Source organism: Melospiza georgiana, chromosome 9, assembly GCF_028018845.1.
Source record: "Melospiza georgiana isolate bMelGeo1 chromosome 9, bMelGeo1.pri, whole genome shotgun sequence".
Classification (NCBI taxonomy): Eukaryota; Metazoa; Chordata; class Aves; order Passeriformes; family Passerellidae; genus Melospiza; species Melospiza georgiana.
This window is the reverse complement of record NC_080438.1, coordinates 2056201-2084127: the sequence shown is the minus strand read 5'-3', so window position 1 is coordinate 2084127 and position 27927 is coordinate 2056201. Positions and strand designations below refer to the sequence as shown.

General features: G+C 44.8%; 1 protein-coding gene across 1 annotated transcript; it reads right to left on the bottom strand.

The window, feature by feature from the left end:
• Positions 1-1487: 1487 nt before the first annotated feature.
• LOC131087015 (uncharacterized) lies at positions 1488-6016 on the bottom strand. Its single transcript, XM_058030363.1, has 6 exons — positions 5870-6016; positions 5137-5181; positions 4414-4471; positions 3672-3702; positions 2860-2933; positions 1488-1813 (listed from the first exon to the last, which is right to left on the bottom strand). Exons 1-6 carry the CDS (start codon positions 6014-6016, stop codon positions 1488-1490), a joined length of 681 nt encoding a protein of 226 aa, XP_057886346.1.
• Positions 6017-27927: the final 21911 nt, after the last annotated feature.

Here is a 27927-nt window from a genome sequence, read left to right as displayed (position 1 = left end):
AGATATACTTGCGGTTTGTAAGGGTGTTTCTTGGTTTTTTTCTTCTTTTTTTTTTTTTTTTTTTTTTTTTAATTTTAAATTAAGGAATCAACAAAGCCATGTAAGAACCAAAGTATAATTTTAATTGGTAATAGATTGTATAAAACCAAACACAGGACTGCAGGCACAGCTGCAAAAACTTGACTTTACATTCTCTGAAGTTACAATACATAGAATATAAAATTATAAGAGCAAATAGCACTCCTAACTGCCTCAGTCCACCCCAAGCAATCATTTCTTTCCATCCAGCTTCTCAGCTGCTTTGCTTTCCCATGAAAATCCATGGTGGTGGGAGCAGGAAGGTCCATGGGAGCAGGTCCAGGGGGCAGGAAAGCAAAAGCCAGAGCCCCTTGGAGAGCCTGCCCAGGCGAGGGAGAGGAGGAAGCAGGAGGAAGCAGGCTGTGAAGCAGCCTTGTGAGAGCACTTGACCTTGCTGAGGTTCTGAGGTGTGCTGTGACCTGCAGGTGACCATTTGGGCTGGCACAGCAGAGAGAGCCTGCAGTGAGCAGGGGAAGGGTGCCCTGCTTCCCTGCTGGCTCACATTATCCCTGCTGTGCTCCCGGCAGTGCTCGGTGCTGGATGGCAGAGCTGTGTCTGTGGGAAGCGGGGGATGCTCAGCCCTTCCCCATTTCATGGCATGGTGTCTGCCCTGCCCTGCCCACTACACAGCATGGGAGAGAAAACTCTGGGAACAGCTCTCCAAGCCTCCATCCTCTTGTCTCCCCTCTGTGCTCACTCTCCCCTACCATTAGCTCTCCTGCACAGCATCAGCAGCTTTGTGCTGCCCAGCCAGCAGTGATCCATCCCCCTGGGCCGCATCCCAGGCTCCCTGTGCTGGGCTGTCTGCACCATGCCATGGAGCTGCCTTGGATTTCACTGGAAAGCTCCACTGGGAAGCTCCCTGTGCTCTGAACTGCCCATGGGGATGGAGTTTTCTTGGTGTGCTTCCCTTGCTAGTGGCAAGGCTGTGGAGAGGGCTGAGAAGCTTTTCCTGTGCCGTTTCTGAACCATTTTGTCCCTCTGCTGTGGACAGGTTGTTTCACTGGCAGCTTGTGCGGGAAGGATATAAAATATCTTGTCTTTATGTAGCACCTCTTGTTAGAAGGGACCCAGGGGACTGACCAAGGTACCCAGCTGTGAAATGCAGCCAGCTGCAGAGTAGAGCTCCTCCCCAGCTCAGAACAGGCTGAATATAGGCACTTGTTTTTCCAGGATCTCAGAGTCAACCCCACAAAGCATCCAGGGGTTTTCTCCCTCCATCTTTTGCTCATGCTTTGTGTCCATCAGCAGCCATCCATCACCACCAAAGTTTGCTGTTCACTGTCACTGCAGGACACGAGCTTACTCCAGCAAGCTGGATTTCACCCCAAGAGACATTCCAGATTCCTCATCCACGACCTGAGGTTTCCTGGAGGAAATAAGGGAGGAGCTGACTCGGAGCAGTCCTGCTACATTTTAAACAGGCCCCAATAAGTCTGAGGCTCCAGCAGATTGTGGTAGTCCTCCTTGTTTTTCTTACAGTACAGTTTGTCTCCCTTCTTCAGGAGGAAGGGCCTTGCAAAGTGGACTGTGCCATTCAGAGCCCCCACAGCACTGTTGAGCGGGGTTGATGTTTTATTTTCGTAAAGCATCACTGAAAAAGGCGCCTTATGGGGCTCCTTGCGGCTGAGCTGAGCATAGATGAAGTATCTGCCACTCTCCTGGATGATGAGATACTCCCCTTGGCCCTGCACAATCCCCTTGCAGTGGTGTAATTTCCACTCCCAGATCAAAGCTGTTGGGTCTTGTGAAGAATCGTTCACTGAGGAAAGCACAGACAGAATGGTGTGGTGAGCAACCATGTCAGACTAATTCTGTCGCCTTGTTCTGTACATGAGCATGTTTTATCGCTGCCTCCCATTCTCTCACTCCCCATTCACTTCTTGACTTATTATTTACTTGTCATTCTACTTGCTGCTATTAGAATTATTACTGTTATTATAATTATTAATAATATCTATATTAATAAATACAATCATAATATAATATGATAATAGAATTATTATATTATAATATAATTATGATTTAGTTATTATATAATTATAATATATAATCATTATATTATAATGTAATTATAATATTCCTATTAACAAATATATAATATATATTATATTATAAACATAATAATATATAATGTATTATTATTATATATTATTATAATGATAATATATTATATATTATTATAATGATATAATTATTATATTTATAGTTATTATAGAAATATAATAGTTATATTATTATTATAAATATTATAATTAGTATAGTAACAGCAAGTTACTATAATAATTATAACATTTATAATTATAATAATTGTAAATATTATAATAATTATAACTATTATAGTTATTATAATAACTTGCTGATATTATAATATCGAGTAATATTATAATATTCCTCAAAATCATTCCTTTTGAGTTTACTGACTTCTAAGAAGTGCTAGAGAGGAGTCTCAATCTGCCAGGAGAGGCTGTGAAGGACCTCTGTGGCCATGGGTGGCTCTCTGTCAGGACAGCTTAGCTGTGGAAAGCACCTGGAGATGGGGGATTTTCAACACTGAGAGTTGGGTCTGAGCTGGTCTCTAATAACAAAAAATTCCCAGGTGGAATTTCAGCTGGATCTGAGGATGATGAGGATGACAGTAATCATGCTGGCTGCTGTGGTTACAGCCCTTCAGGAGGGGAACAGTCATTAGCTGAAATTCTGTGTGTGCAGAAGTTTTTCATTTAATTAATTAAACCTCTCTGAGGGTTTCAGCCACTCTACCGGGCATTACTTTAAAGCTGCCCTGGGGTTTGCTTGGAGAGCTGGTGATTAACACCCAGGAGCTGTAAAAGTGATGAGCCTTGAGAGGCTCCCTGGAGCAGAGGCTGGGCAGAGTTACAGGAATAAAGTAGGTATTTATTAAAGGAATAAAGTAGGGATTTATTAAAGGAATAAACTAGGGATTTATTAAAGGAATAAAGTAGGGATTTCTTAAAGGAATGAAGTAGGGATTTATTAAAGAAATAAACTAGGGATTTATTAAAGGAATAAAGTAGGGATTTATTAAAGGCCTTCACAGTACCAGAGCCTGGCCAGGGCTACACCCAAGATGGACCCTGGGTCACGAGTTCTCACACTTTTATAACTTTTGGTCCATTTCCATCTTGGGGTTAATTGTTCAATTCCAGCTCCAGGTTATGCAGTCCCATTTGCTCTCCTCTATTCCCTGTTGTTTGCACTTTTGGGGCCTGAAGCTGCAGTGGTGCCCTTGGTTGTGGGGCTGGAAAAGGATTGTTCTGTGTGACTGAGCTGTGAGGAGAGCCTGCCAACTCTTTATATGGAGCTCAGAGTTATAAACTAATGCAGAACAGAATCTGGAAAATATGAAGGCTCAAACTGAAGGCATCAGTGTGGGTTTCACAGGCCAATTTTGGGGAGGTGCAGGTGACTCACACAGACAGAGGCAGCTGCTGGCTGCCACCCCGTTTGTCACAGTGCCCTGGGGGCTCTGTCACTGCTGACCCCTGTCCTTAAACAGCCCCAGGCCTGTGACACAGCCACCCTGTGGCACAGCATAAGGCAGAAAGCAGGTCTAGAATCTCTGTACTTACAATATCCGTGTGCCCAGCAGGCCCCCGGTGCCTGTGGAGAGAAGCAGGGCTTGGTCAGTGTTTTCTCCTGTGATTTTCCATTTATCAGTGAACTCAGTTAGAGGAGCATTATCATTACAAAAGCATTCTCCCGGGAAGAAAAGTTTTTTTTCCTACCCACTATTACAAACACAAGCCCTGTTTTGTTACGAAAAACCAGATGTTTTCTAACAAAGTTTTGAAATGTTTAAAATAGGTCCATTTTTTTCATATCCTTTTTGGTGGTATTTGCACAAAATTAAAAAAAAATAAAAAAGACAATCAATCAGCTGCGACCTGCAGCAGACCTGGGTGAAGTCCTACATTCCTCTTGGGTGACAGGATTTAATTCCATGCCTGCACCCAGCTCTTGTGGATGCTCACAAGCGATGGCTCTGTGGACGAGGACTTGACTTAAAGCCAGTGCAAAAACGTGAGAAGCTGCACAGCCTCGTGCTAATTCACCCTCATGAAACCCATGAACCTTCTGTGCAGAGTGTGGGGTGACTCAGGCAAATAAAATCATCACTGCCACCCCGGGCAGGCAGGGCAGGCAGCCCAGCTGCTGGTTTGAAGCCTTTTTCCCTGTAAGTGCTGAGCTCAGGGCCACAGGCACAGGCCTTTCTGAGCCAGCAGTCAGTCCTGCAGTGCCTTTCCAGCCCAGCGTGTCTCCATGGATTGGAAACTCCATGGCAAGAGATTTCAGTCTGTCCCCATGACTCACAGCTTGGGCTTTGCTCGTGGAGCTCCTGCTCCTCCTGCACAGCAGCTCCGCTCTCCCTCTGGCAGCGCGCACAAAAAGCAGATTTGGGATCAGCTCACAGGCACAGGGACCTGCTTCTGCCTCACACCTCTCACATCTTCCTGAATGCAAGCTCAGAAATGCTGAATTTGCTCTTGGAGCACAACCTCATTCCTTCCTTAGGAAGTAGCTGTCCTGAGTGCTGGGGAGGCTGTTGGCTGCCTTGCAGGGAAAGGCTTCCACTGCCCTGTCCTGCTTTCCCCAGGACTGAACAGGACTGAAGGCAGTCCTTTCACTCACTAAAGAAACTTTCTCTTTACTGACAGAAAGTGAGTAAACAGAAAAACTTTCCTGAATAGAAGAAGGGAGGGAGTGGAATATGTGTGAACATCGATGTGCTCATTGCCATCAGGGGGATTCAGTTGCGGCTGCAGCTCACAGAGCTGGTGCTCCACAGCTCCCAAATGGGTGATGGAAGCTGTGGGTTTGGGGCTTAAAATGGATTAAAAGCAAATAATTTATATTGGGGTTTTTTTTATATTTTCCTGCTATAAGATGCAGAGAACGTTTCTCTCTTGCGGGAATTTAGCAGACTTTGTATTTTATTTTTTAAAATTCTCTGCCTTGTAGGATCAGTCCTCAGAGGGGTTCCTGGCATCATTATGCCCCAAGCAGCTCCCAGACCATGGGAACACACTACCCTACCTCATAACAGAAAGGGGCTTTTTCCTTGTGCCTTCCCCTGATGAACTGGAACCACAGGGAGGTACATTACAGCGGGATCAACCCGGCATCCCAAATGAGTTCTTGGCTCCTCCAGAACACAGATTCACAGTTTGGAAAGCAGAAAATAAGCTGACTTGCAACCCGTGAGTCACTTGGCTCATGAGTATTTATTTCTGTTCAGTACTGCGTGTACAGTTAGGAAAAGCTCGTTGGGATTAGTTCATGAAACACGGAGCAAAATTTGATTCAATAACTGGTTTTTGTGCTAGATTGTAAAAACCAAGCGTGAAAAGGCTTTGTGCCTGGGGAACTACCACGGATTCTCAGCCTCTCTGGTCCCCACAGAGCATCACCACTTGATATCACATTGGAACAGTGCACATCCAGTGCAGGAGAAGAAAAATCAGAGAAATAAAACCTGACTTTTTTTTTTTAAGCTGAAGGAAACGAGAGGAAAATGCTGAAGACGTTGAGGAATTGGTGAGACAGTAAGGGATTGGTGCAAACATCCTCAGCTGAAATCTTGGAAATTAGCACTCTTCAAAGAGGAGAGAATTTCTAGGTTGGAGTTAGCTTATAGCATCAACACAGCACTTTTAATAATTATTAAATTATTAACTTAATAATTTAATAATTTTTAATAATTAGGAATAAACACTGTTAAAAATTAGGAAGGAACACTGCAGAGTTAAGAGTTTTTCTTTGTCCTTACCTGATGATAGAGCAAACAGAAGCCGATGGGGACCAGGGTTGAGATAATAATCAACACAAAAATGAGAGCATGAAAAGCCACCCTCAGGTACGTGGATCTCCTGTTCTCTGGAGCACTCTCATCCTCCAGCATGGCTGGTGGCTCCATGATGCCCGACATCAGTCCAGCTGCAGGGGAGGATGAGGATGCAAGCAGCACCAGGGCTGAGGAAGGCACTGCCAGGATTCCTGGGGTCCGTGTTGCCACGGCGGGACATGGACAGGATTTTATACTCGTGAATTCCCCATGCTAATGAGGCCAAGAGGAGGAGCCACAGGGTTTCATCATCAGCCCAGGCTCCAAGGCAGTGCGTTTGCACTTCCTCACGAAACTGAGGCAGGGAGCCTTCAGCTGGCTCCTGGCCCGGGAGGCCTGAAATGAAACCAGCGACGGGCTCCAAAAATTGGGATATCAGCGCAAGGGGTCAAAGTTAAAAACCCTGCAGGGAGCTCAGAGCTCGCTGGATGAGGGACGGAGGGATGAGGTGCCAAGCACAGGAACCTCACCCTACCTGCTGCTGTCCCTGGAGCTGCCAGTGCCTGCTCTGTCCTGGCAGCAGGTGGGATCTGGTTCTCATTCTGACGCCAGATGACAGCCGGGCATTTTTCCAGTTCCCTGGGGACATGATTCACAGTAAAAGTGAAACCACCCTCGCTCCAAACTGTGACGCCACAGCCGTCTTTGCAGCAAATGGGAACAGCAAATGGGATCCAAGAGCCAGCCCCAGCTTCCTCCTGGTGCCACTCAAGGACAAGGAAGAGTAGGAAGAGGGTTGGGGCTTTGGAGATGGCTTTCAGCTTGCAGTTTGAAACGAGCTGGGTTTCAAGGTCTTCCTGAAATAAATTTTAGCTTTTCCTGTTCTATGTTTTTTTTTCTTACCTGCTTTATTCAAGGATTTCCTGAAATAAATTTTAGCTTTTCCCATTCTATATTTTTTTTTTCTTTTTTCTTACCTGCTTTTTGAGTTCTGTATTGTGGGAACCAAACTGTGATTAAAGCGTTGTGTGGAGAAGGCAAACAAAAAAAGTTTTAAAAAAGCAAATAGGATTGAGAAGTAAAAAACAAATGTAAACAAAAAAAAAAAACCAACTAAAAGAAATATTTTAAGAGTCAACCTTGGAAGTAGTTTAAGTAGTTTCTATTTTTACATCCTGCACATTCTTTTCTTTGAATGTGAAAAAGTGCTCTCCATTGATTTATTTAGAAAAGAAATTCTGATGTCACAGAGATGTCGCTGAGAGATCTCTGCCAGCTCTTCTGCACTCCCTTTCTGGGGATGGAATGCACAAAAAATGAACTTTATAAACTTTACTCTTGGTTCTTCTCTGCATCTTCCCAGCCTGTAGGTGAAACCTCAGCTCTTCTGGCTGCATAAAGCCAAAATTAAATATTTGTGTGGAGCTGCCCGCTGTGGCAAAGGGGAGCCTCGGGGTGGCTTTCCTGTGTCACCCCCACAGCCTGAGGAGGTTTCCTGCCTGACACCGTGGTGATTTCACACGATTGATGTCAAGGACACAAGGTACTTTCCACAAACTCCTTCCAAAGGAAATCATTTAAGGACTTGGCCAGCATGGGGAGACCTTTTGACCAAACACAGAGCTATTATTGCGGCCACAGATAGAGCTCAGGGCAGAAAATGTCAGTCCTGGCATGCAGAATTTGCCAGTCACTTCAATAAATGCAGGGTTTAAATGGGAATGATCACACAAGGGCAGGGCCAAAAAGGATCTGGAGTTGAATGCTTCTGAATATTGAACAGGTTGGACTCTACCATGAGTCCAGTTGGTATTACATTTATTTTATATCCATGATGTCATGGTACATTAAGCATGGATCCAGTTGCCCCACTGTTAAGGGGCAGCAATGGAGGGCAGTGGCCAGGGACTGTAAATCTGCCTTTCCATGGTGTTATTTGTAAATACTCTGCCAGTGACTGTAAATCTGCCTTTTTGTGGTGTTATTTGTAAATACTCTGCCAGTGACTGTAAATCTGCCTTTTTGTGGTGTTATTTATAAATATACTGCCAGAGTTGTAAACCTGCCTTTCCTTGGTGTTATTTCTAAATATACTGCCAGAGTTGTAAACCTGCCTTTCCTTCTTGTTATTTGTAAATACACTGCCAGTGACTGTAAATCTGCCTTTTTGTGGTGTTATTTGTAAATACACTGCCAGTGCTGTAAATCTGCCTTTTTGTGGTGTTATTTGTAAATACACTGCCAGGGAGTAAACAAAACAAAACAACAACAACAACAACAAGTTATTTGTAAACACACTGCAGCCCTGTGCCTGCATGCCAGTGTTGCCACAAGCCCTGTGCAGGGCTGGAGGAGCCCTGGCAGCAAGCAGCATTTCATTCTGCAGGTCCCACCAGCCTCAGCCAGGCTTGGGAGCAGTGAAATCACTGTTTAAATTAAGGCTCTCTCTCTCTACTTACAAGAATATTTATGGCTGCATCTCAATTGCATTTCACCTACAGACCCCAGCAGTTTTTGTTCAGCCAGTGTTTAACCTTGTTGGTCTCAGTGAAAAAAGCAACAACAAAAAAAAGAACTCAGGCTGAGCAGAGCAGAATATTCAATCACAACCAGATTTGGGCTCATTCTCTTCCTAATTTCTCACAGTTCTCAAAAGCAGCCTCAGCTCTCGGAATGGGATTTTGCAACCAGTGTGTAAATTGGCAGGGCGCCCACTGTATGTTGTTGTCATGCTTCCTTTTCTTTTTTTTTCCTCCATCCTCATAGTCTGTCAGGGAGGCATGGAAACAAATTTAGTGCAGAAGCAGTTGTGCTCTGCATGGAGGGACACAGGGACATGGTTCAGTTGTGGACCTGGCAGTGTTATATTCATGGTTGGACTGCAGGATGTTGGAGCTCTTTTCCAACCTAAATGGTTCTAAGAAACAGGGTGTGACTCTTACCTGCCTTTTTGCCCTTACTTCCCTTCTCTGGTATCTTTAGAACATGAGTATTTGGCAGGCTTCACACACTGGTAATGCCACAGCCCAAAATACACCAAGGTAATTTCTGCCTTTGAATTTCCATTGTGTCGGGGTGTGGAGGCGCAGGTGTTTGACTCCCTGCCAGCTTCTTAATCCAAAATATCTGTTCAAATGATTACAGGGACTATCATGTGCTTCACTGGGGACCTCACTTCCTCTGCCTGAGCCCAGCCCTGGGGACTTGTGGTAATGTCTCAGGCACAGACTGGAAGCAGCAGATTTGCCACAGGCGTTTTCAGGCAGGAACTTTCCATGACTCTGCGTGGCACTGTGACAACCCTCGTTTGTCCCTGTGACAACCCTTGTTTGTCCCAGCCCCTCTGGGATTTGCACCCTGTCCTCTGGGCAGCTGCTCTCCAAAGCCTCATACATATCTGCATGTTTCATCACCAATTAAGGCACCATTGGTATGAAGTTTGCTTTAATCCTGAAGTAGGTTTCTCAAGTCCTGACCAGCTTGTTTTCTGTCAAAACAAAGATTGCCCTGTCTTTACTTGTGGTGCAGGCTGCATTTCTGTGTTTTTGTGGGAAGGCTGGCATTGTTTCCACCTGCCACAGCTTTCCAGGAATATGAGAGAGGCGTAAGAAGCATAGAAAAGCCCTAGAGGAGTTTCAGCACCAGTCCACAGGGGCAGAGAAAGAGAATGATTGATTACTTTGAGTTTCAGTTCTCTCTGTTGTACCCTGTGTCTGGGCACTCCTGCTGCCCCTGTTTCTCCCAAACTGAGTGATTTGGAGTTATGACAATATCAATGGGCAAAAATGGGAAAAAATTTGGGCTCCATGGTGGAAATACCAGCAGGAAGCCAGGGCAGGATCCCTTCTGGTTCAGCCCCTGGGCTCCCTGAGTTCCCATCTCAGGGCCACAGGCTGTGCAGTGGCACAGTGCCAGAGGGGTGCTGGCATTCAGGAACACACAATCACAGACTGATTACATGCAGATGCTTTTATAAAGAGCTCTGGGTGTCAGGGGTACAGACCCAAATCTGACCTGACATGTTTTCAAGCTGAACATGTGTCTTGGTTTGGACAGACAGGAGTCTGCTAAGGCAGGCAGGAGCCTCCCCTGAAATGGAGAATGTAAACCCTCCCAACCCCTCTTAATTGCTATAAATTTTAAATTAAGAGGCTCTCAGGCAAAAATATGGGAGCAGGAAATAACAGTTCTTTAATAGGGAAGAAAAATAAAAGGATAAAATAAACAATGCAGTACACTAGAACAACACTGACAGAGTCAGAACCCAGCCTGACACCCTGTGGGTCAGGGTGTTGGTGGCAGTCCCATTGGAATTGTGGCTGCAGCCCTCCTGCAGTGTCAGGGGTGGTTCTGCTGGAGCAGGGATCCTGTAGAGAAGGATGGATTCTTCCTCTGAAGATCCAGTGGAAGGAGAGACAGCTGCTGTTCCTCTGAGGAATCCAGTGGAGAAACCCGTGCTGGTGTCTCAAAACCTCTGGATTATATCTGGGTAGCAATGTTTGAAACCTCAGATTGTATCCAGGTAGGAATGTTTGAAACCTCAGATTGTATCCAGGCAGGAATGTTTGAAACCTCAGATTGTATCCAGGCAGGAATGCTTGGCTCCTCCCTCTGGGCTCACATCTCCCAATGGGATGCTGTAGTTCTTATCAGCCATGCAAGGACATTCAATAGCTGTTATCAGCAATGTCCCCTCCCAAGGGAGGTGTGAATGTGGTCACTCAAAGAGAGAGATAAGGCAAACTGCCCACTTGACAAAAGGTAATCTGCCATACAGATGGCAATTGAAAACATCTTGCATGGCAATCTTCAACAACATGTTTTATATTCTATAGTTGTATAACTTACATATTAATGATTAAACTTACATTGCTGTATTGTATACATTGATTTCATCCAAACATGGATTTCTCATGATCCCCCTCAACCCCCTAACGTAGTTTCTCATGATTCTTTAAAAAATAATTATATCTAATCACATCTAACAATTATATCTTTATCATATACTGACTACACAAGTGCAGTTTCACATGATCCAGCAAATACAAGGCCTAACATACCTTTAACATTTTCCCAGGCCCTACTAAGCCTAGTTTTTTCTAACTCCCCAAATTTTCTATGATTTTAAAACCTTTTACTATTAGTGGTGAGTGCCCCAGTGGGAATCCTGGGAGTTAAGAGTGAAGGAAGTGATTGGAGCTCTCTGGCACCCTGTCCTGGCTGGTCTCTCATGCATTGCCTGCCCTTGTCTTCCATCTGTTTGTATGTCACTGTCATATTTTCTGAAAAATCCCTTTGTCAGGATTTCTTCTCCTGGGAAGCTGAGAAGCCTCAGAGAAAAATGAAAACAATAATTATCTGGTTGCTTCTTCTGTGTTTTGCTGCTGTGGAATGTGGTCTGGAGATTGTTTATCCAACAGGTGAATTGTTTTTACTTAATGACCAATCACAGACAGCTGTGTCAGGACTCCAGAGAGTCATGGGTTTTTAATTAGTATCTTGTTAAGCCTTCTGAAAGTATCCTTTCTTTCTTCTTTATATAGTTTTAGTATAGGATTATTTAATATAATATAATAACCTAAAATAATAAATTAGCCTTCTAAGAACATGGAGTCAGATTCATCATTTCCTTCCTGCCACGGGGGACCCCAAAAATTCCACATTTGTGTTCCAGTCAGCCCCTGGCTGCTGGGTGGATGAGGTTTGTCTTGAATAGTGACAGAAGTGAGGGGTGGGTCTGTGTTCAATGGGATCCTGGAAATTTGCCATCTGGATATACCCACAAGGGCTGAGTGTCTTCATCAGCCTAATGAGAAAGACTGAAACGCAGAGAAACTGGGGAGCAATGTTGTCTCTGGCTGTGTTTTCAGCATTGCTGGGGTCAGTGGCAGGTGAGGGCTGCCCTTTGGGCCAAGGATGCCAGTGGAGGGAGACCTGCTCCAGCCTCTTGGCAGTTCTTGTTTGGGTGAAGGATGTCAGGGCCATCTAAGCTGTCAGAGCTGCAGGGACAACACTCTGGCTCTCTTGTTGCAAGTGCAGATTTGTCAAAATTCGGATTGAGAGAGAGTCTCATTGCAATTGGCCAACTCCTGCATTCAAACCAAAGCAGCAGCAAAGGATTTCAGAGAGGGAGCTCTGTCTGGCACCTTGGAGGAAAACAGTGATTTAGGTAGTTCAAAACTCTAAAAAAGCATTTCCTGATGTCTCAGCCCTCGTCCCTGGGGCAGGAGGAAGAAGTGCAGCCTCTGCTGCCTCTTGCTGCAGGAGTGGGGGAGCTGTGGCGTGAGAGTGGAAACTGTGTGAATGGGACAGGATGAAAAAGTGCTAATTATGGTCTTCCAAGGACACCAAATAGGGAAGTGGTTGTTCACATATTTGGCACTCTCCTCACCCACAGAGTACCAGTGGTCATGGCTAATCTGGAAAATCACAGTGGCTCTGCACCAGTCTCAGAAAATCTGTTAGATATTTGCAGATAGATGGGTGAGTTCATTTTCCAGCTCTCAGCAGGGCTGTTGCAGAAACCTGATGTTTGTTCTCTCCTTCAGCTGCAAGCACCATGTGCCCAGGGAGGTCCTCTACCCCCTCACCCCAGCCCAGCCCATGGCAGGAGCACCAGCTGCTTCTGCCATGGTACCTGAAAGGAATTTGTGCAACTAAAGACCCCAAAGAGTCCCCCTGTTCCAGGTCTTCATTCTCCTTAACAATTTGGGATTTGTCATCAGTCTCCCTTGGGCTGCAAGGTTAAGCCTTGGCCCCTTCCCTGTGCACTGTGCTCAGGCTGTTCCTTTCTCTCTGCATCATTATTTATACACAAATCTTTCCAGCAGGACTCTTGGGAGATGTTTCCCACATCCCCACATATCCCAGTTTTCCTTGTGGTTATGTGTGACTGATTCATGCCCTTTCAGGAAAAAGGATACTTGGCTGTGGACTCAGCCCTCCCACAGACACCTTCCAGCTTCCATGTACAGAGTGATTCCTGCCTTTTCCAGCCAGTGTCACCTTCAGGACTCTGCAGCCCCCAGGGGCTTTTCTCACAAACTATTCACTCCTTTTTGCATTTCTACTGCAGATCATTCCTGCCTGTGCAGAGGAGGGACTTGCACCTTCTCCTCCCTCAGTTGTGTCTCATTTTTTCAGGCACTCTCTCCAGACCATTTGAGTTTCACCTTGCCCTTCTGTGACACTCTTGCTCTCGTGCCCGGGTTTGAGACATTTGTACTTCTGTACCCAGCCCTGCACACAGCCCATTCATCCAAATGGATTGCAGGAAAACGAGGGCTGCAGGAAAGGAGATGTGACCAACAGCTCAGGGGAAGGGGGTCTGGGGGGTTCTGCCCCTTCACCCTGCTGGGGTGAGGCCCCATCTGGGGTCTGCATCCAGCTCTGGGGCCCTCAGCTCAGGAAAGACAAGGATTTGTTGAAGTCAGTCCATAAGAGGGCCACAAAAACCATCAGGAGGATGGAGAACCTGTCCAGTGGAGAAAGATGAGAGAGCTGGGGTTGTTCAGCCTGAAGAACAGAAGGGTCCAGGGAAAGCTCACTGGGCCCTTTCAGTACTTATTGGGGGCTTATCAGAAAGGTGAGGACTGACATTCCAGACAGACAGGACAAGGGGTAATGGTTTTAAACCATTGCTTTAAATGGTTTTAAAAGAAGGGCAGCTCAGATGAGATGGAAGAAATTGTTTACCATGAGGAGGGTGGTGATGCTCTGGCATGGAACAAGTATGTAGCAATGCCTTTTCCAGTGTGAGAGGTTGTGTACAGAAGGATGGGGCTCGGTTTTTGTGTGGCATTTCTGAGCTCTTGGGTATGCTGTGGAGTGCAGGGGTGCCTGCATACCCAGGGCATGTTGTGGCAAGGAGCCCAGAGGGAGGAGTGGAGGAAAAGAGCAGTTGTTGCCTCATTTGGCTCTTTCACTCGCCTTACAAATTGCTTTAGGAAAGTGAAGTACTGTTTGTTTATTCACCCATCCTGCTCCTCCTCTGGCAGAGATCCCAGATTGCTGAGATGGGAAAGAAGAAATCCTTGAGAGAGCTGTGAAGCCTTGGCATGGTCCTTTCCCAGCCCAGGCTTTGCATCACCCACCCGGACGCTGACATTTTTCTTCTCCTGATCTGTCAGAGACTTAGAGCTCAGAATGTCACATTGCATCAGCATCTGGCAGCCTGCCTCTCTCTGCTTCTGCCCTCCCTGGTGAAATGAAACTGCCCTGCTCTTGCTGTCACTCATCTCAGAGCTGCTGAGCCCCACAGAAGCTCTTCTGACTTCTTTTTTGAAGCAACATGCTGCTTTTATAGTTTTGCAAGTTTTTAGTTTAACAAACACAGGCATTGGTCATAAAGGAGAAAGAAAACTTTGTGGGCCAGCCTGCCAAGAAACCTGAAGCTCTGAAAGTGTTGGCTGAAACCTGGGTTGCCTTTTAGCTCAGCAATGTCAGGGTGCTGTGCAGTGTGAGCCAGGCACCTCCTGCCTCCCCCAGTGCCCCCCAAGGGGCACAGCCCAGCTTTGGGTGAGCCCCCAGGGACCCTGAGCTGTCCCTGCTGCCCACAGCATTGCTCCAGGGTGGCTGTGCTAATTAAACCCTCTTCTCCTCCTTCATGGATGTCTTTGTAGTTTCCTCCCTCTTGACTTTCTCCCCATTGCATCATCAGACGCTGCTTTTATTTCCTCCATGCATGTGAAGAGCCACTGCCTTCCGATGGAGCTGGGGCTGTGTCATCAGCACCTCCAGGGCTGCCTTGCACAACTCCCTGCCCTCAATCACATGAGCTTTGCAAGAGGGGATTTCTGCCCTGGCAGGGCAGCAGATGACGAGCACTGCCACAGGGACACCCAACCCTGGCACGTGGCTGTGGGAAAGACACTTCTGTGCTACTCTTGGGAGCCAGCAAAGGCTGCTTCAAGATAAGGAAAGCCTCATATCTCTCTCAAGGAATTTGCCAATGCTATCACTGACAGCTGGAGGAATGAGAGAGAAAAGTGTAAGCAAAAGATCTGGGCTTTGGTTGGCTCACACAGTGGCTCCTTTCACCTATTGAGAGTTTTGTTTCTCCTTTATGACCAATGCCTGTGTTTGTTAAACTAAAATCTTGTAAAACTATAAAAGCAACATGTTGCTTCAATAAAGAAGTCTGAAGAGCTTCTGACTGGTGCTTTGTGCCCTGTGGAGCTCAACAGGGCCACGTGGCATGGAGCTGCCCACGCTGGGCACAGCCAGCCTGGCCTGACACTGCTGTGGTTTGGCTACTCAGCTCTGGGAACCCAATTTTTGGAGTATTGCCCTTTCCATTCAGGCTTGTGTAACCGTGGTTGAGCTGAGTGAGCTCAGAGGCCCATCCAGTGTGGATCCTGTCTTAGATACCAGGTCTGATGTGTATTCTGTTTCTGAGGAATTCCTTGTGTGTGAACTGGCTGCTTTCTGAGCCTGTCCCACCTTCCACTTTCCTCTTAGAGCAATGACTTCAGCAGGTTATTTTATATGGCCTATTGCATGAAAAGACTTCTGGAAGTCCTTGTTTTCCGCTTAATCCTGCTATCTGTTCATTTAATGAGATATTCCCTTCTGTGTGGGCTCATTTTGTAAGGAGCAGTCAGCACAGGTCCCATGTCACATCCTGATGCTCCATGCAGGGTCCTGCAGCTGCCAAGTTCCCCAGATTTGTGTTTCCTTGCACAGATTTCCCAGCATATGGGAGATGTCCTGGACAGATCCTGTGGCTTGTATGAAAAGCCTCCCAGGGAGTGTGTGACTGACTGGTTTATGAGCTGAAAATTTGTAAAGATCAAGAAGGAAAAGCATATGGTCTTCCTTCAGACAGAAATGTTAAAAGGTCAGACGTAAGACGCAAAACATTTTGTTTTGCTCTTAAGGCTTTTATTTGTTTGTCTTTGAAAAAAACAGTGTTGTTTTTGAAATGAAGCCCTTTTTTAACATGAAACATGGAAACAATCTTGAAAGGAATTAAGAGAAAATTACTGCCTGTGGGAATGCGTCTTTATTTGTATCAAAACTACATTAACAGGATTCAGTCCAATCCTTCAACTGATTTGTCCAACTACTGAATTGCATTCCTTGGAGGATTTGGCAGAAATTAAGGGATTTTCACCTAAATCGAGTCTGTTTCCTCTGATTAAGGACAGTCACCAACCTTATCCTAAAATCTAACCTTTCAAAGGCACGATGCTTCAGAGACTGCGTCAAGAGCTGCCATTTGAGTGCTTTGTGCACTCCCAACGACCCCTGCTCACTGACCTCTTCTCACCACTGGGATCATCTCTTTATTTGGGAGGTTTTACACCAGCCCTGCCTTCTGCCCTTAGCAGGATGCAGGCACCAGTTCAGGAGTTTACCTGATGCTGCCTGGAGGGCGGAAAGGGAAAGCCAAACCTCTCTGATCATTCAGGTGCCTTCTCTATTTACTGTCAGAACAGAAAAGCTGATTGAGACTCGGTGTGAAAAACGCCAATCGCTTGTTTTTAGAATTTTTAAAAGTTTAATAGCAATAAAATGGTTATAAAAATGGTAATATAATTAGAGTAATAAAAATTTGGACAATTTGGATTAGGACAATATGAGACAATAGAAACAAAGAGTTTAGGACAGTCTAGGTATGTCTTTCTGGGCAAAAAAGCCCAAAAAAGGACCCACGATAACAGAGGATTAACCCTTAAAAACAATAACCTGTTGCATATTCATACACCTCATCCATGATGCATAAATTCCATTCAAACACAGGATTCTGTCTGATCATCACCAACTTCTTCCCCATTATCCTAATGGTGTCATCCTGCCCAAGCAAGGCAGGAAGAAGTTCGTTTCTCCTGATAATGGAGCAATAAATTCTCTTTCTCTGAAAGATTCAGGTGTCCTGTGGCTGCTATCTCACTGCGAGTCCTCTCTCTAAAAAAAGTATCCTACAGAGAATCGTTTCTATTTTAACCTTATGTTATAACCTAAAACTATATTTAACACACTACTTAACTTTCTAACATAACACATATAATATTCATTTGAATATTTGCCAAAAGCCAATCATAAAATACACATTTTTCACACTCGGGCAGAAGAAAAATGAAGATTTCAGTCAGTTTTGCAGCCACAGTGAGGTTTTCTGCCCAGCCCAGAAACTGATGAGCTGGCACTACCAAGCTGGGAGCTGTTGTATTTATTTAATTTTCAACCTCCTTCAGAAGCCCTTCCCATCAGTGCCCCCAGGCAAAAGAACTGAAACTTTTTCCGTGTGTTTCTGGTGAAGGGAGATGTCATTTATGGGCTCAGCAGTGGGGCAGGCTGCTGACAGATGCCACTGCCCACACAGCACCTGCAGGGTGATCTCATGTGCTGCAGGGAGCTGCACCTCTCCTGGGGCGAGGCCACCAGAGGAGGGGCAGGCAGAGAAGGTGCAGCAGGAAAGGAGGAGTATTTTTTGTGATTGCAGGAATTCTGACCTCAGAGCATCCCAGGGAACTGCTTTGTGAAAAGTGCATATTATATGGCTCTACACAGATATTTACTCTGTGCATTATGTTGTATGGATTGTATGTTATATGATTAGTAGTGCTGTATTAACAATTTAATAGTATGGTAAATGTAGTTTTGTAGCTGAAATGTACATTTGTGGTTAAATAAGATGTATATGGGATAAAGTAAAATAAAATATGTATGTGGGATATTTTTTTTAAAGGTTCTCGCACCAGATGGCAGCCACAGGACACCTGAATCTTTCAGAGAAAGAGAATTTATTGCTCCATTATCAGAAGAAATGAACTTCTTCCTGCCTGGCTCAGCCATGAAGATGCAGTCAGGATTCAGAGGAAGAAGCTGACACTGCCCAGACAGAATCCTGTGTTTGAATGGAATCTATGCATCATGGATGAGGTGTATGAATATGCAACAGGCTGTTGTTTTTAAGGGTTAATCCTCTGTTATCATGGGTCTTTTTTAGGGATTATTTTGCCCAGAAAGAGGCACCCGGACTGTCCTTAACTCTTTGTTTCTGTTGTCTCATATTGTCCTAAATCCTAATTATCCAAATTTTCATTACCCTATTTACAGTGCTATTTTTAATAACCATTTTATTACTATTAAACTTTTAAAGTTTTAAAAACAAGTGATAGGCATCTTTCAAATGCTTCAGGAAAGGTCTTGTGGTGGCAGGGCTGTGACATTCCCTCTGTCCTGCTGTGCAGCAATCCCTTGGGAGCTCCCACCTCCAGTGCTGGTTCTGTTTACAAAGATCCAGATGTTGCCCCACACATCCCAGCTCCCACTTCCCGTGCGTGCACCTCCTGCCAGCACATCAGGAGACATCCAGACCTCAGAACCTGAGGGACATCCCAGGCCCTCTTTCCCCCCAAGGCTGCCCAAGCTCACTGCCATGCTCTGTAGTTAGAATTCTCTCTCTTGAGCCTGAAGCTCCCTGGTGTCAGAAATGCTGGCTCACTTCTCATAATTTAGAAAGGTTTATTAAACCTTACCAAAAATACAACAGAAGACTGAATAGAGAAAAAGGTCACAGTGCTGGAAGCAAAGAATTTTCCCACCATGTGCTCGCCCACACAATGGAGAGAGATTTCACCTTTTAACCCCTCCCAAAGTTCTGTCCTTTGACCTCTTCTTTGCTGTCCAGTGGTGGAGATCTCTTCCTCAGGTCCTGACTGGAGGGCAGGTGGTGCCACAGTGACAAGCTGACCCTCCAGGATGTCACAAACCCAGCTGTGCCTTGATAACCATGCAAGGGGGTAAAACACAACTGTGAATCTTTACAACTTTTCTTAACATCTATACATGATATTTGTCTGTTAATTGTGAGAATCAGTCATCACATTACACACCTGTCACACTGGGCAGCTCATTTTGTCACCCTGACACGACTCAGTGTGCCTTCTCTCAGCAATGCTGGGTTCTTCTCACCCTGCTCCAGTTCTGTGGCAATGTACATGGAGATGGGACATAACCTAAGCCTTCCTTCCCAGGGAAACCTGAAAAATCAGGCAAAGACTGAATTCTGCCAGTGACATTGGCCTGCTTTAACATGGGGAAAAGATCCCAAGTGAAAGACAAGCAAGAGGCATCGTTCAGCCTCGTACCCACCATGGGGCCTCTCTCACTGCTCCATTGCAGCCACCTCCACCCTCCTGCTGAGCTTGTGTCACCCTGCAAAGGGCTGGGACAGCCAGAACAGCCACAGGGACCCCAACTCCACTTGCAGGGCTGTGATGGGTGCCACATCCTTCATGGAATTTGCTTCAGGGCCTGTGGTGGGGAAGCACCAAAACCAGGCCCAGGAGCAGAGAGCAGAGCTCCAGTCCTGCCCTGCCCTTTCTCTGCTTGGCTTGGGAGCTGCAGGCAGTGTGTGGGTGTGTGTGAGTGTGGGTGACTGTGGGTGTGTGGGTATGTGTGGGTGTGTGTGTGGGTGTGTGTGTGTGTGGGTGTGTGTGTGTGTGAATAGGTGTGTGTGTGTGAAGCCATGGTTGTGCTGGCTGCTCTCTGAGCTCTGTGCTGCATGCCCACCAGCCCTGAGCCCTGTCTGAGGCTGCCTCCTGCCCACTGCCTTCCTCTGTCACCTCCTGCTGTGTCCATCCCTCAGCCCGGGCCACAACAGCGGCCAGCAGAACTCTCCATTTTATCACTTCATTTATCAGCCCCACAAACACCCCTCCACAACCATTCCACTCTCCATTAAAATAACTGCCCTACTTGTAACAGCCCTAGGCATCGCTCTAGCCCTAGAAATCTCAAATATACCCCAAACACTCATCCTCACAAAACAAACCCCTCTCTCAAACTTCTCCACATCTCTAGGGTATTTAACCCCTTCATCCACCACCTAAGCATGACTAACTTCCTCAACAGAGGACAAAACATCTCTGAAGTGTGTCACAGAGATTCCTGCACCAGCCCAGGGGCCACTCTGATATTTCCAGCTGTGCAAAGCCACCACAGCCATTCAGGACCATTTCAAACAAAACTGGGAGTCCAGGCCTGAGATGCATTTTGCCCCCACATTTCTGAATTCATGCCCTGCTATTTGCTGTGCTTGTTCTCACAGGAGCTGGGAGGAAAATGTGGCACACACCTGGGATATCTGCACCTGTGTGAAGGGTGTTTGTGAAAAACGCCAATCACTTGTTTTTAGAATTTTAAAAATTTGATAGTAATAAAATGGTTATTAAAATAGTAATATAATTAGAGTAATAAAAATTTGGACAATTTGGATTAGGACAATATGTGGTAACAGAAACAAAGAGTTATGGACAGACAGGGTTCCTCTTTCTGGGCAAAATGAGCCCAAAAAAAGGGCCCACATTAACAGAGGATTAACCCTTAAAAGCAACAGCCTGTTGCATATTCATATACCTCATACATGATTCATAAATTCCATTCAAACACAAGGTCTCTGGCCGGTCAGTGCCAAATTCTTCCTCGGAATCCTGATGGTGTCATCCTGCCCAAGTGCGGTAGGAAGAAGTTAATTTCTTCTGATAATGGGGCAATAAATTCTCTTTCTCTGAAAGATTCAGGTGTCCTGCGGCTGCTATCTGGCTGTGAGTCATTTCTTTAGAAAAAGTATCTTCCATAGCATAGTTTCTATTTTAACATTGTGTTAAAACCTAAAACTCTATTTAACACACTACTTAAGAAAATTATTACAGCATAACTTTCTAACACAACACATATCATATTCATTTGAATATCTGCAAAAAGCCAATCACAAAATACACATTTTTCCCACCTGGAAGGCTTCTGGGAAGCACACACAGGCTGAGACAGCTCCTGGCTTGACAGCTTGTGAAAAATGCATAATATATGATAGGCTTTTTGCAAATATTGAAATGAATATTGTATGTGTTATGTTAGAAAGTTATACTGCATTAATCCTAATTTCAGTAGAGTGTTAAATATAGTTATAGGCTATTATATAATATTAAAATAGAAACTATGTGATGTAAAATACTTTTTCTAACTAGCTCAAGGAATTTTATGCACAGAGATAACAGCAACAAGACAGCAAAACCACCAAGAGAAGAATTATTGCCTCCTTACTGGGAAAGACCACACTTGGTGGGGTCCAAGATGACTGATTTACAAGAAGAAGGAGGAAAGTTGACAATAACCAGGCAGCACCCTTTGTTTGAAAAAAATTTTTGAATTCTGTATGAGATATATGAATATGCAACAGCTTTTAAGGGTCATTCCTTTCTTAGTGAGCTGTGCTTTCAAGAGGAAAGCATCTGAACATTTGTAATTCTTTGCTTTTAATGTCCTTTATTTTCCCTACTCTGATTCTCCAAATTCTTATTGCTCTCATTTGTGTTACTATTTTTGTAACTATTTTATTACTTTCAAACTTTTACAAATTTAAAACAAGCGATTGGCATTTTTCACAAGCTCCCCAGGGCAAAGGCCTAAATCACACAGCATTGGGAGTCTGCACCACACACACCATCCCAAATGTATGGAAGGTCACCTTGTTTCAAACAAGAATTGCTGTGATTGAAAACCAAGCTAGCTTAGTCAGAGAACAGTCACAGTCATAAGGGAAGAAATCCTCTCAAGTAATGAAAAATTACCTTATCTGTTGAGGGCCCCCAGCTAGGCACATTAATGAAGGTGTTTTGCCCAGCACTGATGCCTATCAATGTCCCACTTCTTGTGAGTGTTTCCCTTGGGCCTAAGGCTGTGCTCTAGCCCCAGCCTGAGGGAAACATTTTCTGGCCTTGTCCTTCTGGAGCATGGCTGGGAATGAGTGGCTTTGTCTACACCAGTTCTATCCTCGGAGCCAGCAGCACTATGTGGTCACTGTGGCCCCAAGAGCATGTGAGAGCAACTTGGTTTCTTTTCTTTGTCCTGCTTCACACCCTCTGTCCCAAACTGAGCACAGTGAGTCAGACCTGGAGGCCTGAAACTCTGCTTTTCTCCTTGTCCTCCTGACCACGAGCATCAAAAGCATGAGTATGTGCAAATCCTTCAAAGGAAAGTACATTTGGTCTCATTCTTGCAACACTTTTGCACTTTCTCCAAACCCAGGAAACTGCAACAACAAATTCAGACAGACTGAGCAGGGACTGCGGTTACGGTATTGTGTCATAAATATCTGAGGATTGCCCATCTCAGTTTGGGTATTTCTGAGGCTGTTCTGCAATGCTTGCACACTGTGAAAAATGCATATTTTATGACTGGCTTTTCACAAATATTAAAATGAATATGATATGTGTGATGTTAGAAAGTCATGCTGTATTACTTTTCTTTAGTAGTGGGTTAAATATAGTTTTAGGTTATAACATAATGTTAAAATAAAAACTATGCTATGTAGGATACTTTTTCTAAAGAAAGGACTCACAGCCAGATAGCAGCCACAGGACACCTGAATCTTTCAGAGAAAGAGAATTTATTGCCCCATTATCAGAAGAAATGAAATTCTTCCTGCCGCACTTGGGCAGGATGACACCATCAGGATTCCAAGGAAGAAGCTGACAATGCCCAGACAGAATCCTGTGTTTGAATGGAATTTATGCATCATGGATGAGGTTTATGAATATGCAACAGGCTGTTGCTTTTAAGGGTTAATTCTCTGTTAATGTGGGCCCTTTTTTTGGGCTCATTTTGCCCAGAAAGACGTATGGACTGTCGATAACTTTTTGTTTCTGTTGCCTCATATTGTCCTAATTGAAATTATTATTATTCTAATTATATTACTATTTTAATAACCATTTTATTACTATTGAACTTTTAAAATTTTAAAAACAAGTGATTGGCATTTATCACAAACACCCTTCACACAGGTGCAGATATCCCAGGTGTGTGCCACGTTTTCCTCCCAGCTCCTGTGAGACCAAGCACAGCAAATAGCAGGGCATGAATTCAGAAACGTGGGGGCAAAATGCATCCTCAGGCCTGGACTCCCAGTTTTGTTTGAAATGGTCCTGAATGGCTGTGGTGGCTTTGCACAGCTGGAAATATCAGAGTGGCCCCTGGGCTGGTGCAGGAATCTCTGTGACACACTTCAGAGATGTTTTGTCCTCTGTTGAGGAAGTTAGTCATGCTTAGGTGGTGGATGAAGGGGTTAAATACCCTAGAGATGTGGGGAAGTTTGAGAGAGGGGTTTGTTTTGTGAGGATGAGTGTTTGGGGTATATTTGAGATTTCTAGGGCTAGAGCGATGCCTAGGGCTGTTAAAGTAGGGCAGTTATTTTAATGGAGAGTGGAATGGTTGTTGGAGGGGTGTTTGTGAGGATGATAAATGAAGTGATAAAATGGAGAGTTCTGCTGGCCGCTGTTGTGGCCCGGGCTGAGGGATGGACACAGCAGGAGGTGACAGAGGAAGGCAGTGGGCAGGAGGCAGCCTCAGACAGGGCTCAGGGCTGGTGGGCATGCAGCACAGAGCTCAGAGAGCAGCCAGCACAACCATGGCTTCACACACACACACACACACACCCACACAAACAACGCCCCCCACACACACACCAACTCACACCCACTCACACACACCCACACACACCCACAAACACCCACACACTGCCTGCAGCCCCCAAGCCAAGCAGAGAAAGGGCAGGGCAGGACTGGAGCTCTGCTCTCTGCTCCTGGGCCTGGTTTTGGTGCTTCCCCACCACAGGCCCTGAAGTAAATTCCATGAAGGATGTGGCGCCCATCACAGCCCTGCAAGTGGAGTTGGGGTCCCTGTGGCTGTTCTGGCTGTCCCAGCCCTTTGCAGGGTGACACAAGCTCAGCAGGAGGGTGGAGGTGGCTGCAATGGAGCAGTGAGAGAGGCCCCATCGTAGGTACGAGGCTGAACGATGCCTCTTGCTTGTCTTTCACTTGGGATCTTTCCCCCATGTTAAAGCAGGCCAATGTCACTGGCAGAATTCAGTCTTTGCCTGATTTTTCAGGTTTCCCAGGGAAGGAAGGTTTAGGTTATGTCCCATCTCCATGTACATTGCCACAGAACTGGAGCAGGGTGAGAAGAACCCAGCATTGCTGAGAGAAGGCACACTGAGTCGTGTCAGGGTGACAAAATGAGCTGCCCAGTGTGACAGGTGTGTAATGTGATGATTGATTCTCACAATTAACAGACAAATATCATGTATAGATGTTAAGAAAAGTTGTATAGATTTACAGTTGTGTTTTACCCCCTTGCATGGTTATCAAGGCACAGCTGGGTTTGTGACATCCTGGAGGGTCAGCTTGTCACTGTGGCACCACCTGCCCTCCAGTCAGGACCTGAGGAAGAGATCTCCACTACTGGACAGCAAAGAAGAGGTCAAAGGACAGAACTTTGGGAGGGGTTAAAAGGTGAAATCTCCATTGTGTGGGCGAGCACATGGTGGGAAAATTCTTTGCTTCCAGCACTGTGTCCTTTTTCTCTATTCAGTCTTCTGTTGTATTTTTGGTAAGGTTTAATAAACCTTTCTAAATTATGAGAAGTGAGCCAGCATTTCTGACACCAGGGAGCTTCAGGCTCAAGAGAGAGAATTCTAACTACAGAGCATGGCAGTGAGCTTGGGCAGCCTTGGGGGGAAAGAGGCCTGGGATGTCCCTCAGGTTCTGAGGTCTGGATGTCTCCTGATGTGCTGGCAGGAGGTGCACACACGGGAAGTGGGAGCTGGGATGCGTGGGGGAACATCTGGATCTTTGTAAACAGAACCAGCACTGGAGGTGGGAGCTCCCAAGGGATTGCTGCACAGCAGGACACAGGGAATGTCACAGCCCTGCCACCACAAGACCTTTCCTGAAGCATTTGAAAAACGTCAATCACTTGTTTTTAAAATTTTAAAAGTTTAATAGTAATAAAATGGTTATTAAAAATAGCACTATAAATAGGGTAATGAAAATTTAGATAATTAGGATTTAGGACAATATGAGACAACAGAAACAAAGAGTTGCAGACAGTCCAGGTACCTCTTTCTGGGCAAAATAAGCCAAAAAAAGGACCCAGGTTAACAGAGGATTAAGCCTTAAAAGCAACAGCCTGTTGCATATTCATACACCTCATCCATGATGCATAAATTCCATTCAAACACAGGATTCTGTCTGGGCAGTGTCAGCTTCTTCCTCTGAATCCTGACTGCATCTTCATGGCTGAGCCAGGCAGGAAGAATTTCATTTCTTCTGATAATGGAGCAATAAGTTCTCTTTCTCTGAAAGATTCAGGTGTCCTGTGGCTGCTTTCTTGCTGTGAGTCCTTTCTTTAAAAAAAGTATCTTCCATAGCACATTTGTGTTTTAACATTTTGTTATAATGTAAAACTATATTTAACTCACTACTTACGACAATTAAGACAGCATAACTTTCTAACACAACACATATCATATTCATTTGAATATCTGCAAAAAGCCAATCATAAAATACACATTTTTCCCACCTGGAAGGCTTCTGGGAAGCACACACAGGCTGGGACAGCTCCTGGCTTGACCGCTTGTGAAAAATGTGTATTATATGATTGGCTTTTCACAAATACTATAATGAATATTGTATGTGTTATGTTAGAAAGTTATGCTCATTAGTCCTATTTTCAGTAGTGTGTCAAATATAATTATAGGCTATTATATAATATTAAAATAGAAACCATGTGATGTAAGATACTTTTTCTAACTAGCTCAAGGAATTCTACGCACAGAGATAACAGCAAAGAGACCAAAATCACCAAGAGAAGAATTATTGCCTCCTTACTGGGAAAGACCAGACTTGGTGGGCTCCATGATGACTGATTTACAAGATGGTGAGGGGGTAAGTTGACAATAACCAGGCAACACCCTTTTTTGAAAAAAATTTTTGAATTCTATATGAGATATGTGAATATACAACAGGCTATTGCTTTTAGAGTCCATTCTTTGTTAGTTAGCTGTGCTTTCAAGAGGAAAGCATCTGAACATTCATAATTCTTTGCTTTTCTTTTCTCATATTGTCCTAACTCTGATTGTCCAAATTCTTATTGCTCTCATTCGTACTACTATTTTTGTACCCATTTTATTACTATTAAAATTTTACAAATTTAAAACAAGCGATTGGCATTTTTCACAAACTCCCCAGGGCAAAGGCCTAAATCACACAGCATTGGGAGTCTGCACCACACACACCATCCCAAATGCATGGAAGGTCACCTTGTTTCAAACAAGAATTGCTGTGATTGAAAACCAAGCTAGCTTAGTCAGAGAACAGTCACAGTCATAAGGGAAGAAATCCTCTCAAGTAATGAAAAATGACCTTATCTGTTGAGGGCCCCCAGCTAGGCACATTAATGAAGGTGTTTTGCCCAGCACTGATGCCTATCAATGTCCCACTTCTTGTGAGTGTTTCCCTTGGGCCTAAGGCTGTGCTCTAGCCCCAGCCTGAGGGAAACATTTTCTGGCCTTGTCCTTCTGGAGCATGGCTGGGAATGAGTGGCTTTGTCTACACCAGTTCTATCCTCGGAGCCAGCAGCACTATGTGGTCACTGTGGCCCCAAGAGCATGTGAGAGCAACTTGGTTTCTTTTCTTTGTCCTGCTTCACACCCTCTGTCCCAAACTGAGCACAGTGAGTCAGACCTGGAGGCCTGAAACTCTGCTTTTCTCCTTGTCCTCCTGACCACGAGCATCAAAAGCATGAGTATGTGCAAATCCTTCAAAGGAAAGTACATTTGGTCTCATTCTTGCAACACTTTTGCACTTTCTCCAAACCCAGGAAACTGCAACAACAATTCAGACAGACTGAGCAGGGACTGCGGTTACGGTATTGTGTCACAAATATCTGAGGATTGCCCATCTCAGTTTGGGTATTTCTGAGGCTGTTCTGCAATGCTTGCACACTGTGAAAAATGCATATTTTATGACTGGCTTTTCACAAATATTAAAATGAATATGATATGTGTGATGTTAGAAAGTCATGCTGTATTACTTTAGTAGTGGGTTAAATATAGTTTTAGGTTATAACATAAGGTTAAAATAGAAACTATGCTTGGAAGATACTTTTTTTAAAAAGAGAGGAATGAGGTACTCCCACAAAGAAAGCAGCCACAGGACACCTGAATCTTTCAGAGAAAGAGCATTTATTGCTCCATTATCAGAAGAAATGAAATTCTTCCCACCACGCTCAGCTCTGAAGACCCTGTCAGGATTCAGAGGAAGAAGCTGACACTGCCCAGACAGAATCCTGTGTTTGAATGGAATTTATGCATCATGGATGAGGTGTATGAATATGCAACAGGCTGTTGCTTTTAAGGATTAATCCTCTGTTAGTGTGGGTACTTTTTTTGGCTTATTTTGCCCAGAAAGAGGTACCTGGACTGTCTGCAACTCGTTGTTCTTATTGTCTCATATTGTCTTAACCAAATTGTCCAAAGTTTTATTACTCTAATTATATTACTATTTTAATAACAATTTTATTACTATTAAACTTTTAAAGTTTTAAAAACGAATTACTGGCGTTTTTCATGGAGGGCTTATCACCATGCTCCTCGTGGATATGGTCTGTGAGTGAGGTTTTCCCAGGATCCCAAACACACAGTCCTGGGGAGTTTGTGTGCAGGAGCTGCTCCCAGCTCACCTGCAGGTCTGGAGCTTGCACCCAACACAGCTGGAGGAGCCCCTTGTCTCTCAGCAAAGCCATGCTCACAATCTGCTTGGAAAACCCCTCAGAGCTTTCTATGTTCACCCTTTTCCTTTCACCCTTTGGTGATTTTGCCTCTCTCTGCTTTTTTGCTCAGCTGTACTTGCAATGTGAAGCGTGGCAGGTGTTAATTGTGCAGCACCAGCTGTTTCCACTCTGGGTTTTGATCATGATTCAGCCTCTTCTCTGGTCTAACACAGCTTTCTTTACTCAGCATTGTTGTGCTGACCTCAAATCTTGGGATGTTAGTGGTGTGGTTGGTGTTCACCTCAGACCAACACTGTAAGAGCCTGAATGAGGGATGTGGGACTCCAGGCAGCTCTCCAAAATGCAGTTTATTACATCCAAGAGGTTACAGCAGAACAGAGCCTGTGCCCACAGCTGTCAGCTCCAGCTGCAGGCAGGCCTGGAGACACTTAGTTTAGTTTACAATGCATTATAGACTTTTCTTT